General features: G+C 51.1%; 7 protein-coding genes across 7 annotated transcripts; 3 read left to right on the top strand and 4 right to left on the bottom strand.

Annotated features, from left to right (window-relative positions):
- Positions 1–13: 13 nt before the first annotated feature.
- On the top strand, positions 14–1,482 carry K460DRAFT_395929 (DUF1295-domain-containing protein). The gene is made up of 2 exons (XM_040936072.1): positions 14–966; positions 1,021–1,482. The coding sequence occupies exons 1-2, from the start codon at positions 170–172 to the stop codon at positions 1,343–1,345; spliced, it is 1,122 nt and encodes a 373-aa protein (XP_040789122.1). The 5' UTR covers positions 14–169; the 3' UTR covers positions 1,346–1,482.
- K460DRAFT_417614 (uncharacterized protein) lies at positions 1,421–2,126 on the bottom strand (the record flags this gene model as incomplete). The annotated part of the gene is made up of 2 exons (XM_040937895.1): positions 1,704–2,126; positions 1,421–1,474 (listed from the first exon to the last, which is right to left on the bottom strand). Exons 1-2 carry the CDS (start codon positions 1,932–1,934, stop codon positions 1,421–1,423), a joined length of 285 nt encoding a protein of 94 aa, XP_040789123.1. The 5' UTR covers positions 1,935–2,126.
- Positions 2,127–2,628: 502 nt separating this feature from the next.
- K460DRAFT_417615 (uncharacterized protein) lies at positions 2,629–4,282 on the bottom strand (the record flags this gene model as incomplete). The annotated part of the gene is made up of 4 exons (XM_040937896.1): positions 4,048–4,282; positions 3,857–3,933; positions 3,274–3,778; positions 2,629–3,200 (listed from the first exon to the last, which is right to left on the bottom strand). The coding sequence occupies exons 1-4, from the start codon at positions 4,268–4,270 to the stop codon at positions 2,629–2,631; spliced, it is 1,377 nt and encodes a 458-aa protein (XP_040789124.1). The 5' UTR covers positions 4,271–4,282.
- Positions 4,283–4,767: 485 nt separating this feature from the next.
- K460DRAFT_356219 (uncharacterized protein) lies at positions 4,768–6,277 on the top strand (the record flags this gene model as incomplete). Its single annotated transcript, XM_040931944.1, has 2 exons — positions 4,768–5,005; positions 5,061–6,277. 2 exons carry the CDS (start codon positions 4,768–4,770, stop codon positions 6,275–6,277), a joined length of 1,455 nt encoding a protein of 484 aa, XP_040789125.1.
- Positions 6,278–7,256: 979 nt separating this feature from the next.
- K460DRAFT_285484 (glycoside hydrolase family 11 protein) lies at positions 7,257–7,994 on the bottom strand (the record flags this gene model as incomplete). Its single annotated transcript, XM_040928818.1, has 2 exons — positions 7,257–7,662; positions 7,717–7,994. 2 exons carry the CDS (start codon positions 7,992–7,994, stop codon positions 7,257–7,259), a joined length of 684 nt encoding a protein of 227 aa, XP_040789126.1.
- A 924-nt stretch (positions 7,995–8,918) lies between these two features.
- K460DRAFT_126243 (uncharacterized protein) lies at positions 8,919–9,670 on the top strand. The gene has a single exon (XM_040926650.1). The coding sequence runs from the start codon at positions 9,060–9,062 to the stop codon at positions 9,522–9,524; it is 465 nt and encodes a 154-aa protein (XP_040789127.1). The 5' UTR covers positions 8,919–9,059; the 3' UTR covers positions 9,525–9,670.
- A 146-nt stretch (positions 9,671–9,816) lies between these two features.
- On the bottom strand, positions 9,817–11,446 carry K460DRAFT_284205 (glycoside hydrolase family 15 protein; the record flags this gene model as incomplete). The annotated part of the gene is made up of 2 exons (XM_040928719.1): positions 9,817–11,102; positions 11,158–11,446. 2 exons carry the CDS (start codon positions 11,444–11,446, stop codon positions 9,817–9,819), a joined length of 1,575 nt encoding a protein of 524 aa, XP_040789128.1.
- Positions 11,447–11,636: the final 190 nt, after the last annotated feature.

Raw genomic sequence — 11,636 nt, forward strand, 5'->3', positions numbered from 1 at the left:
CGGACGAATGAAACGCACCCTAATACACGCCACGAACCATCCCAACCCCCCCGCGTTACATCACATGCAGAATGCGGGGAAAGCCTCCAAGTCCCCGCCAGAGCAATAAAGCTCACGGTACGACTGGGGCGATAGCAAACCTCACTCTTAGGCTCCTACACTGATCAAGATGGCGTCTGGCTGGTTCAGCACGTCCAAGAGCGAACCTGCTAGGCCTCCGGATGTTCGCGTCCAGGTCGCAGATAACCCATCTCACGACTTCTACCTGCAACCTAGCTCCTCCACCCGCGGCGCAGTACCAAACCGTACTTATGTCGACCAGACACACTCGAAGACCCATGTGCATTCAGTCTCGTTGTTCGATGTCGGCATTCTGAAAGACACACTGGTCCCATCGCTCACTCTTCACTCTGGCCTTGCAATCATCGCCTATGGAGCAGCACGATATACACAACGGGTCGAAGCCAAAGACTGGCTATGGCCCAGTGGCCAAGTCGCGAATGCCTGGTGGTCAGCTATCGGCCGACGCCTCGCTGCAGGCTTGACTGTATCGCAAGCTTTCAACCGTCTATCGTGGCATGAGCGCGTCATGCTCACGGGTGTCACGCTGTGGGGCGGACGCCTCTTCTATCGCGTCGCTCGCCGCTCGATTCAGCGAGGCGAGGACGACCCGCGCTACGAAGAGGTCAAGAAGGAAGACGACTTCTGGAACACCGCACTGTTCAAAGTGTTCATCCCGGAAGCTTTCTTCCAGATGCTTATTAGCTTGCCCTTCACTGCCCCATTCCGCCATGAAGGCGCCGTGATGATGGGCTATCACCCTCATATTCAGATGTTCGCAGTAGGCCTCTTCTCAGCTGGCTTAGCTCTTGAAACTATAGCCGACTACCAGCTCGACGAGTACAAGGCGGAGGGCGGCAAAGGCATTTTGAGGGAGGGTGTATGGAGCATTGTCCGCAACCCCAAGTATGTTTCCTCCTAGTTCTAAGGATTACTCGATCGCCTGCTAACTTTCTATAGCTATCTTGGTGACGCTCTCGTACACATCTCCTTTATCGTCATGCTTTATGGCTCAGACATGCTTGCACCCATCGAGTTGCTGGGACCCCTTGCCAACTACGGCTTCTTGCGCTTCTTCGGCGGAGATGCTAAGAAGGAGAAACATCAAGAGCGTCGATATTCTGCTTCTCAGCCCGAGAAATTCGCCGAGCTTGAACGATTCCGTGCCGATAAGAATGCTTTCTGGCCGAGCGCGGATGAGCTGAGTAATAAGTGGCTGTGGACAGTGTTGGGTATTGGCGGATTGGGTATCGCTGTCGAGCAGACGCTTAGAACGCTACACTAAACTGAGTCTTAATGAACAGATGCGTGGATATTGTTTCTGGGTTGAATTTATGTCCTGGGTTCGGCGTTAAGTGTCTTACTCCAATAGTCCTATATCGAGCACCTGATCAATTACGAGTTTGAAATAACCCTGTTATGAAGTCAGCAGTCAATTCTAAATTGACAACGTGATCCCCATAATACCCATCAAGGTTGTCTTAATCGATCTTTTGGACAAAGACAGTAGCGCTGGAGGTGGACCTGCCCTGTTCAAAACCGCTCTAATATGCGTACTTGAAGTGGACATTCTCCAGATCTATTAAATCCTTAAACCCATTTCATATCCCTCTATCACATCGCTCTCGTTCATCTTCGCAGACGCCCTTGACTTGTTCCTTTCCCAAAGCAGCACCCAGATTCCGACAATAGAGAGCAACCTGGATTCCAATGCAGAAGAACATCATACCAACACCCAGCTCATACTGTGGCGCCTGCTTAGCGAGGAAGAAGAATAGACCAATGAAGTTGCCCAGGCAATACCCGATGAGCAAGAAAGCATTGGTGGTGACCTTCTTGGTGTGCCCGGCAGTGTTGGCAGTGGCGACGGACATAGACAAGGTCCATATCGCTGTGTAGGAGAAGGATATCCAGGGTCGGCAATGGTGGCGGTATGATGGCTATTGCCAGATGCCTGATCCTGATCCGGAGGACAAACTGGGTCTGGTATGGCGTGCCTCCGCCCGAGGGATTGTATCACGATGAGTAGAGCCGTACGAGCTAGATTGCTTCTGTAGATATAAAATAAGAACTTAGATTGTATTTGAGCTTCCAGCCCTTATCGTTAGCTGGTCAATGATCATATCTGGATTGGCCAAGGTCCTTCGAACATATCCCAAAGCGTTTCCCATGGGTAGTCTAGCGAGTCTATAGGTAGGAAGAAGTCAGACATATGAGCCGAGCCATTAGCTATAGTGTCAAGGCGGCCTTGTTCCGCTGCTTCAGATGTAACACTCGTCAGACCGATCTCTGTTGTCTGTCTCCGCAAACTCTGCGCAGGGACCTTCAAAGCGTCCGCTATTCTCTGAATCGGCTCCTGACATCTTTCAAGACAGAAGTCAGCGAGGTCCCACCCCGAGATCTCGCTCGCCCTCCGCAGCCGATCAAGGAAGTGAACTAGTTTAGTAGCGCAAACTTTCTTCGTCTCGATGGCACCGCACTCTATGGTACACCTTAAGAGGATCGTGGTTGCAGTGACTAGTAGGTAGAAGGTATAAGGCATCCAGAATTCCTGTAACTGGGTCTCGCTCAGAGAGGTGACAAATCTACTACGTCGCAAGAAGCGTCCCGAAGTAGAGCAAGCCGGTACTGACGAGCTTCAGATATTGAAGGCTTTGAGTTTTTAAGCGTCGTTTTGAAAGCCAGGCGGCAAATGAGAACCTTGACGGACAGGTAAGAAAACCAAAGGTTGCTGGCACCATTGACTGTGCAACTAAGCGAGGAGTAAGGCCGTAGATATTCAGGAAGCGCAATAGCCCAGTCGTCCAGAACGCACTCAGTCTTTCTCAAGCTTCTCGATACTTCCTCTACGTCCAACTGTAGCGAGTAAACGAAGGGGAGAATATCGCCCAAAATTTGACTAAGCTTACAAAGGTTGATAAAAGATGTAGTTGCCCTCCTTTGAGTCTCCGAAGCTAATGACATAGCAAGCATATCAGAAGTGGGAATCGGAACGTCGTAGTATCGTGGGTCGGTGGTCGGCGGAATGCCATGACCAATACTAGACCAATAGTCGTGGATCAAAACGCCCCACCAGAGTCTTATACGCACGCTCTTCTCATGTGCCGTTGCCTTCCAGAGTGTTGGATCTCTATGCAGCCCTTAAACTTTGTGCAAGTGTCGCTATTCTTCCAGCATTGACGATGTTGCCGGTCACTTGTATCACGGGCCTACCCACCATGTCTAACAGAGCGGCATGAACCGTTGATATTGTTGGCGCCATGAAGTCATCTTGTAGGGCAGCCACTGCCTGGTTCCAGGTGAAATGCATGTCTGGTCTTGGATAGTTCTGAAGTAATTCGGAACACTTCCAGAACGACAAAGCGGAAGCATACAGATCGCACAGCAGAGTTGAAGAGATGCGCCCATTATCTTTTTGCCACATATCCGAGAAGGTCTTCTCGTCTAAAATCGGAAAGCATGGATGTAGACGATCGAAGTATAGACGCCGCACTTCAGCCGCGAATGGGCTCAAAATCTGCTCGATAATGTCTCTCTGCGTTCGTCCTGGGTCAACTGCAGTATTCAACCCCTTACGTCTTCTCGGAACCGTAAGATAGACGATTGGGTTCCCCGGTGCGTTCGAAATCGTATTATACAGCTTTGCTGCAGGGTTGCCTTCGGCCGTATGCTTCGGCCGTATGGGAGCTAAGGTATTGTTGCAATATAGATATGTCTTCTGCCATATGCGAATTCATCATCAGCGACGACTCAGTTGGTGACGTTCCGGCTACACTAGGATATTGCGATAGGCTACCTCCATGCCCACTAGCTGGAGGGGTCGCCATGCCTCGATCATTCGGTACATGGCTCTGCCGTCGCCTCTTCGGTGGTCTATGCAAGTGTTAGAATTGAAGTCAACAGGGTCCTGAAGACCTCTCGGGTCGTGGAAGTAAAAAGAAGTCATCTAGACTACATTTTCAGATAGGGAAAATGAATCATGCTCACCTGTATTTTGCTCTATGCCTCCTGCTGATGAGGCCTCGCCCGTCATCTTCTCCTGCTGTGTGTAACTACATGTTTCTTGTCGCGTTCGACAAAAGCGGCATGGTTGCCCAGGCAGGTCAATATCGCACCTAATCTTTCGCTTCTTGCAATAGTCACAAGCGGGAATCGCGTGGGAACGATATGGCCTGACGATAGGAATCTGTCCAGATACTGATTCGACCATAGTGACGAGTTGTGAACGGTCGAGGTCACGGTAAACTTGCGTGATAGTGGAGTCCGGCGCAACACAATCGCGGAGCCGTGAAATCCACGCACTTTGGCATCTTTGGCCGATCGACCACCTTTTCTTTTTCCGCTGGAGATGGGAAAGGTGGAAAAGGACGAACGTAGGGCGACGGGAGCATCATCGCATGACGAGTCATGTATGTTCGGAACCGCACTTTCCCTAGCGTCCCATGATTCAGCAGGTTCAGCGTCGTTCATTGGTACAGAGACATCATCCTCATCTTAGATCCAATAACGAGCCCTCCGACGATAGCAGTACGGCTCCGTTATATTTCGGAAAATGCTTATTGCCCCTCCGCGACGGAAAGGAATCTTGCACATGCAGCTATTCGCATCATCTTTTGCGCAGTTTTAATAGCAGTATCATGGACCTATTCAATGCAATCAACACCTTCTATCTTCCTCACTCGTACCCACATCCCCTCAGTAGCCATTATGTCTCGTCCATACGATAATGCAAACATCGAGCAGCTCCAGCGGGATGCAGACGACTGCCTGCTTACCTATGGCACTGCCTTCCACCCCGAAATCATTACATCGACTGATGGCATCTTTGTTGAGACGGCCTCAGGCCACCGAATGATGGACGTGAGTCATATCTATAGAGTAATTCCATCAAAATATACGCTGATTATACACTTTCAATTCACATCGGGTCAGATGAGTACCCTAAGTATGTATATCAACCATAATTACGGCCTGAATACGCGCTGACTGTATGGCTCAAGTTGGACACGGTCATAAAGAAGTAGTTCAGGTTATCAACGACCACGCACAACACCTCGACCATCTCTTCAGCGGCATGATAAGCCCTCCAGTCATCAAACTTGCAAAGCGACTCACTGGTGCTGCGCCCGCTAGTCTAGACAAAGCGTTTTTCCTAAGCACTGGCGGCGAAAGCAACGAAGCTGCAATTCGGTTGGCTAAGTTCTATACAAGCAAATTTGAGGTTGTAGGGTTAGCAGCCTCATGGCATGGCATGACTGGCGCCTCGCTAGGTGCTCAATACCATGCCGGACGCTCCGGTTACGGACCCAACATGATCGGCAACCTTGCGTTACCAACGCCCAATTCATATCGATCAATTTTCAGACATGCAGATGGATCGTATGACTGGAAAACAGAGCTAGACTACGGTTTCGACCTTCTGGATAAGCAATCGTGTGGTTCACTTGCGGCGATCATCGTAGAGCCCATCTTATCCAGTGGTGGTATGCTAGAACTACCACCCGGCTACCTGAAGGCCCTGAGGAAGCACTGCGATGCGAGAGGAATGTTGCTTATTGTCGACGAGGCGCAGACGGCACTTGGAAGAGCAGGAGACATGTTCGCCTTCACGCACCACCCCGAGGACGAAGGTGTGATCCCGGATATTGTGACGCTTAGCAAGACACTCGGAAACGGTCTGCCGCTAAGTGCAGTTCTCACATCGAATCGCATTGCTCAGCACGCAAAGGAGAACGGATTTCTGTTCTACACCACGCATGTCAACGATCCTCTCCCGGCCGCAGTAGGCGACAAGGTCCTTGAAGTGGTTATTAGAGATGAACTTTGTGCCCGCTCAAAGCGATTGGGTATCAAGCTCCAAGCTGGCCTTAGGCAGCTCCAGTCGCGCTACGGATGCATCGGTGATGTCCGAGGCCGTGGCCTAATGGCAGGTTGCGAAGTTGTGGGCGTTAGGAACACCAAAGTTGGAGCACCGGAAGTTGGAGCAGCTGTAGCAAACAAGATGATGGAGATGGGTCTTTGGGCGCAACTCGCCACAATGGCTTCGTTTGGTGGAGTGTTCCGTGTTGCGCCCCCGATTACAGTCACCGAGGAGCAACTGGATCTGGCGCTGACAATTATGGAGGAAGCGCTCAGAACCACACCGGGGACGATGCCGCTGTACAAAGACGAAACCGTGCCAGTACAAAACCAGGCTTCGGTTGAGTCACATCTGTAGTGGAAAGGATCTCCAAACCACGCATTCTCTATGAACCAATCATTCGTCTCAAAATTGTTGGACGTCTTTTTATAAAACCTGAATATCTCCGAGTCGCTGTTCAATTATCACTATAGAATTGAAAAGGACCAGAAGTCTGCCTCCCATTATGCAACACGTCAAAATCGTGCTAAGATCAAAAGTAATAGCCGTCAAGAACTCAAATTGCCTTCTCCAGCCTTGCCATCTCGATTCTCGTCTCTCACTTCGCCTACTGCGGCCTATCATCCCTCCAAACATCCACACCCCTCTCACCACCATAACCCGACCATCTTGTCCCACCCCGCCACCCATCATTCCACACCCTCTTACCTTCGTCTCCCTCTTCGAAGCCATCATGTTCCCTCATCCAACAGCCGGTACACCAATCATTGCTCTTCGCGCCTATATCTGTGATATTTTCACATTGATGGGGTATGGGATAGTTCTGAGCTGACTCGCACAGTGTGAAAGGGTGGAAGTTGTTCAGTAGTCTGTGTAAACCTGGACATGAGTATTCGATGTAGTTGCGGAAGCACATTTACCGCGTATCTTGAGCTTGGGTGGCGGGGAAAAAGGAAGAATGGGGCATGCTATATTGCATCTAGTGAGGTGAGGGGAGGTGTGCAGCCTTGAACGATCTTCATGACACTAGAGGAAAATATTGATCTGTATTCTCGTGATTCCATGAGTGTAGGTGAAGTCCATGTTCGTTAGTAGTCAGTGATCGGCGTGACTTGGATGAGTGACGGTGTTCACAGGCATGAATCTCACGGAGATAAGGTAGACGGTAGTACAGTATCAACACTGTTATGACTAGCAATCTGCTAGCAGAGTAAAATATATATACCTAAGAAACAGTCATCAGCAAAGCCAACGCTGGCGCATAAAGTGCGCATTTCAATCCCATCAACTAATTGCGTCTCGCGAAGGACTCCGACCTCCTGCCTTCATTGACCGATTACGGGCACTGGACAGTGATCGAAGCGCTACCGCTAGATTTATAACCCTCAGTAGCCACGATCTGATAGTTGTGGGCGCCGAGCTTCATGCCCTTGCTGGCCCACGCATCAAAGTGCGTCTTCATGTTGACGCTTCCGCTGGAGCGCTTGTTCTGGCGAACAGACCAATACTGCTCAAAGGTCCTGGTGCCATCAATAGATGGCTGGTTGACACGGGTTGACTGGGCAATCTTGTAGGATGAGCCATCGGAAGTGACGGTGCCCTTGTTGGTGGCCTGCGAAGACGGGTCGTAGGTACCAAAGTTCTCGACAACGTAGTACTCGATCAAGGGGTTGCGGGTCCAGCCGTAAACGGCAAGGTACGAGTTGCCGTTAGGATTGTACTGGCCGGAGTAACTGATAGTCCTGTTCTGTGCGTTAGGGTTGATATCGGCCTCATGATCCGACGGATGATCTTACCGGGCGGATCCAGGGTTCCAGCCCTTTCCACCAACGAAATTTCCGCCGGTCTGCCAGTTAACGCTGTAGCTACCGGCATTGCCGTTGGTGTAGGTGACCTTTGAACCACCATCAGTCCACCACGAGTAGTAGCAGCCGTTGTGAGTTCCAGTCGACGAAGGAGTGCTCTGGCGAGCGACAAGGTCTCCAGAAGAGCGGGCAGCCAAATCGGTCGCAGGAGCAGCGAGAGCGCCAGTAGCGGCCACTGCGGCGGTGACAAGCGAGCTAAAGGATACCATTTTCAAAGTAGGATGAACCGTCAAGGTTTTGTTGTGAAGAGAGAACTGAAGTGACTGATCGTGTGAAGAAGATCTACTGGGAGGACGGCTTGGGGTGTTTTATAGATCTCGCTATAGCGGACCGCGGGATATAAACCAACCTAGGTAGACCCGGTCTTGCTGGCAGGGATGGGAAACATAGTCGCGGAGCACTACGGTTGTCTATCTGCTAGTAGTTAAGTTGGTATTCAAGGAGGTAGGAGAGTCGAAAGAAATGCAGAGGAAATTAGTCTCCTTGGGCCAATCGCAGCAACCGAGGCTCAAAAATGTCGAAACATTCAAGCCGAGTTCTAGTCTTGATTCGCTGCACGTCTTGAAACGAAGACCCTAGTATAAGCCCGTGCGGTTATTAAATTAGACGTTTCAATATCGCCGTGGTGGGGTTGCCGTCGGAGCACAACAGCACTACAGGCATGATGCTAAACTTTCTTCCACCTCTTCGCTGTCTACATGCCAAGTTTTCCGCTTTCAACTTCTTCCAGCGGATAAAGAGGAGCTTGGCGCAAGTAAGACGTCGTGGAGCCGTGTCCACTACGGCAATCTGCGTAGAGCCGCGTGGGTGTGACAAGTCGGAAGGGGTAGCTTGAACACACTATATTGACGACGAGGCTAGGAGTCGAGGCGACTTGGCATACGATGCAGTAAGCGATGTTGAGTGAATACTGTTATCTGCTTTTTGTGATGTAGTGATGTTTCAGTGGCAGATGAAGGGTTGAAAAATTTGGTGACCGCGGGGATGTTCAATGCGACGATGTTCGAAACATCGACTGCACCTCCGATTTGAGCCGCATGCTCCCCACCTTTCCCTTCACAGCTAACTGACGATCTAGGTCAGACGATCATCAGGTTCATCGATGTAGCGGCACTTCACTTGCTAAATCGACAGCTGGGGGTTAGTGATCCGTTGACAATGGATTCATCCTTCGGACCGAATCATTTAGGTCGCGAACGCACTCATCTGGTGATCCCATAATCGCATCCTAGACTTTCAATCAAGCCATCCAAGTTCAGCATCTAAATCTAAACATGCCTTCTCTGCTACCAGTAAACCCTCCCGCAACCCGTGATCCCGTAAGCACATACCCGCAATATCCCCAGAAACCACACGCATGCATCACCGATCCCGCGTCGTCGCAAGTAGCCCAAGACAATAAATACACTATCCTCGAGCCACATGCCAACCTGACGCGTAAAACAAATAATCTTGATCACAGGACGTCACATTTCCCCCCACACACACGCCGGAGATTTCCAAAGGACTGTAGCGACCCCGGGGAATACTTTGAGCGAATCGCACTTTACCCGATATATTGCGACACGGTTTGTCCCACGCACGTTAAATGTCTATTGTCTATACATAGGCGTCATGTACCCCGGATTCGGGTGCGTAGCGTCCTCTTGCTGCCCAGGCTCTTGGTATCGTATAAGACGACTTGTCCAGGCTTGTCCCGGTGGGTGTGGATGAAGTGTGAATGTGTGGAGCTTGATTGAACCGTTGGGTGTTGAAGGGGGTGTTGAGGAAGTAGAGAGGTCACTTACTTTGTGGCTGCTGGACATCATGGCTTGCTATGTCATGTTTTCGTTGCTGCGAGGAGTTGAAGAAGGTAAGAATATCATTGCTGCATAACGAGGGTATCTCTATCCATGACCATCCCTTACCCACAATCCGGTATCAATCCATTCAAGCGCCATGCCAGCCATAGCCCGTATTCCCATATATTCCAGTCATAACTCATAATTCATCCCTAAGTCCGTATCCTCTCCTGTACGAATGCAATATCTGTCATAACCCCTTCACCACCGTCCGCGCCCTCACAGCCTGCAAGAACGCCCCATAACTCCACGTGAGATCTTCCGCACCCCTCATATACCCCGTCACGCGATCGAACTGCTCGCTCATACTCCCCTCAGTATCAACATGCGTCTTGACGACGTCGAGGAACTGGTCACCCGTCGCTTGGAGGCGCTCGATGATGGAATGGAAAACAGCGTCGGACGGGCCGAACGTGCCTGTTTCCACATCGAGGGATGAGGTCGCGAGGAGGGCTTCGTAGAAAGGTAAGCCGATCTCCGAGATGGTCAGGTTGGAAGCTATCGAGACGTGTGCTGCGGTGCGGTACAGTATCTCAGCGGCGCTGGACGTGCATAAGAACCAGGGATTGCCGCCGCGATGAGAGGTCCCGTAGCCGTCGTACACGTCTTCCGGGTAACGACCGATTCCTATGCCCTCAAACGAAAACTCGTCCGCATCATCGTCTTGGTCTTCGGAAGGCTTGCTGTTGATTGGAAAGCGATCTCTTTGGTCACGAGTAAGCGCGAGGAGGGATACGAGGATTTCATCGGACCAGGGCGGATACACAGCCTCGTCGTCCGTTCCATCCGTGGGCAACGCGTGTAAAGAGCCGAGAAGTAGGCCGCAGTCCAAGCCACTCCGCTTACTCCAGAGCGTTTCGACCAAATGGCCTTTCTTTGGGTTCCAGAACTTGCGCAAAAGGTTCTCAATGTATCCCGCCTGCTCGTCGTACCATTCCGCTGCCCCTACATCTCCAAAGACGCTCGCAAGATCGCTTCCGTCGCGTAAGCTTCGTGCACTGACCATCAGAGTGAAGAAATGTGATCCTTCAATCTCTTCCCACAGATCGAACCCGGAATGGTTCCAATAGTGGCTGACGTATTCCAAATCCGCTTTGATTACACTGTTTGGTGGCATCGCCGCTTCGTAATATTGCCCAAAGAAGTCGGTGGCCTCGATTGAAGACCAGAACGCAGGATGGCTGGCATTGTACTCCCTCAGATATCGCATCAAAGTCAAGGCCCGCAGAGCCGGCCCGTCACGCTGTGGCCTTCCCCACGAGCCCTTGAATGGAGTACCGTCGACTGCGAATTTTGGTTCGCCGAGGCTAGACAGGTCGTCGAATGTGCCCGAAGGGTTGGAGGTTTGTTGGATTTGGCGTTGCAGGGATGCGTAGGCGTCGAGGATGGTAGAAAGCTGTGATGAGCGCGAGGAGGTGGGGTCGCTGGCGTATATGTCCACGAGTGAGGACATTGTTATTGCGGCGTCTCGCACCCCTACGTTCGCGTTAGCTTCCGCCCAATACTATTGTGCAGACTGAGGTAGACATACATTGATACCAATAATCTGGCCCGTCCTGACTCGGACTCGCAACGACCGTACCGTCTGCCACACCCTTCCCTACAACATTTCTACCCCCCGGCGCGACATTGGCAAGTAGCTTGTCCAGTGCTACTCGCTCCTCTTTTTCTATCCATGCTTCGAGAGTCTCTTGGAGCGGTTGTTGCTGCTGCTGCGTATGGCTGGCGCTTGCAAAGCTATTCAAGTGTGGGAGAGGTGGTATTGAGAAGGTATAGGCGTAGTGTACGAAGTGCGAGAGAAGTACGATAGGGAGGAGCATAGCGGTTGCGCGTATGTGGAGACTCGCGGAAGGGCTGCTAAAATAGATTTGTAGATGCAGGTCCGACGTTAGCAGCACATAACAGCTACCAGTCAAGAGGAAGTCCCAAAGAGATGGTGGATAGGTGAATCTCATTCAAAGCTAGGTAAGTTGGTGCGAATGTCTGAGTGTTAGCTGCGATCAAGGCCTG

Source organism: Cucurbitaria berberidis (genome assembly GCF_010015615.1).
Source record: "Cucurbitaria berberidis CBS 394.84 unplaced genomic scaffold K460scaffold_3, whole genome shotgun sequence".
Taxonomy (NCBI): domain Eukaryota; kingdom Fungi; phylum Ascomycota; class Dothideomycetes; order Pleosporales; family Cucurbitariaceae; genus Cucurbitaria; species Cucurbitaria berberidis.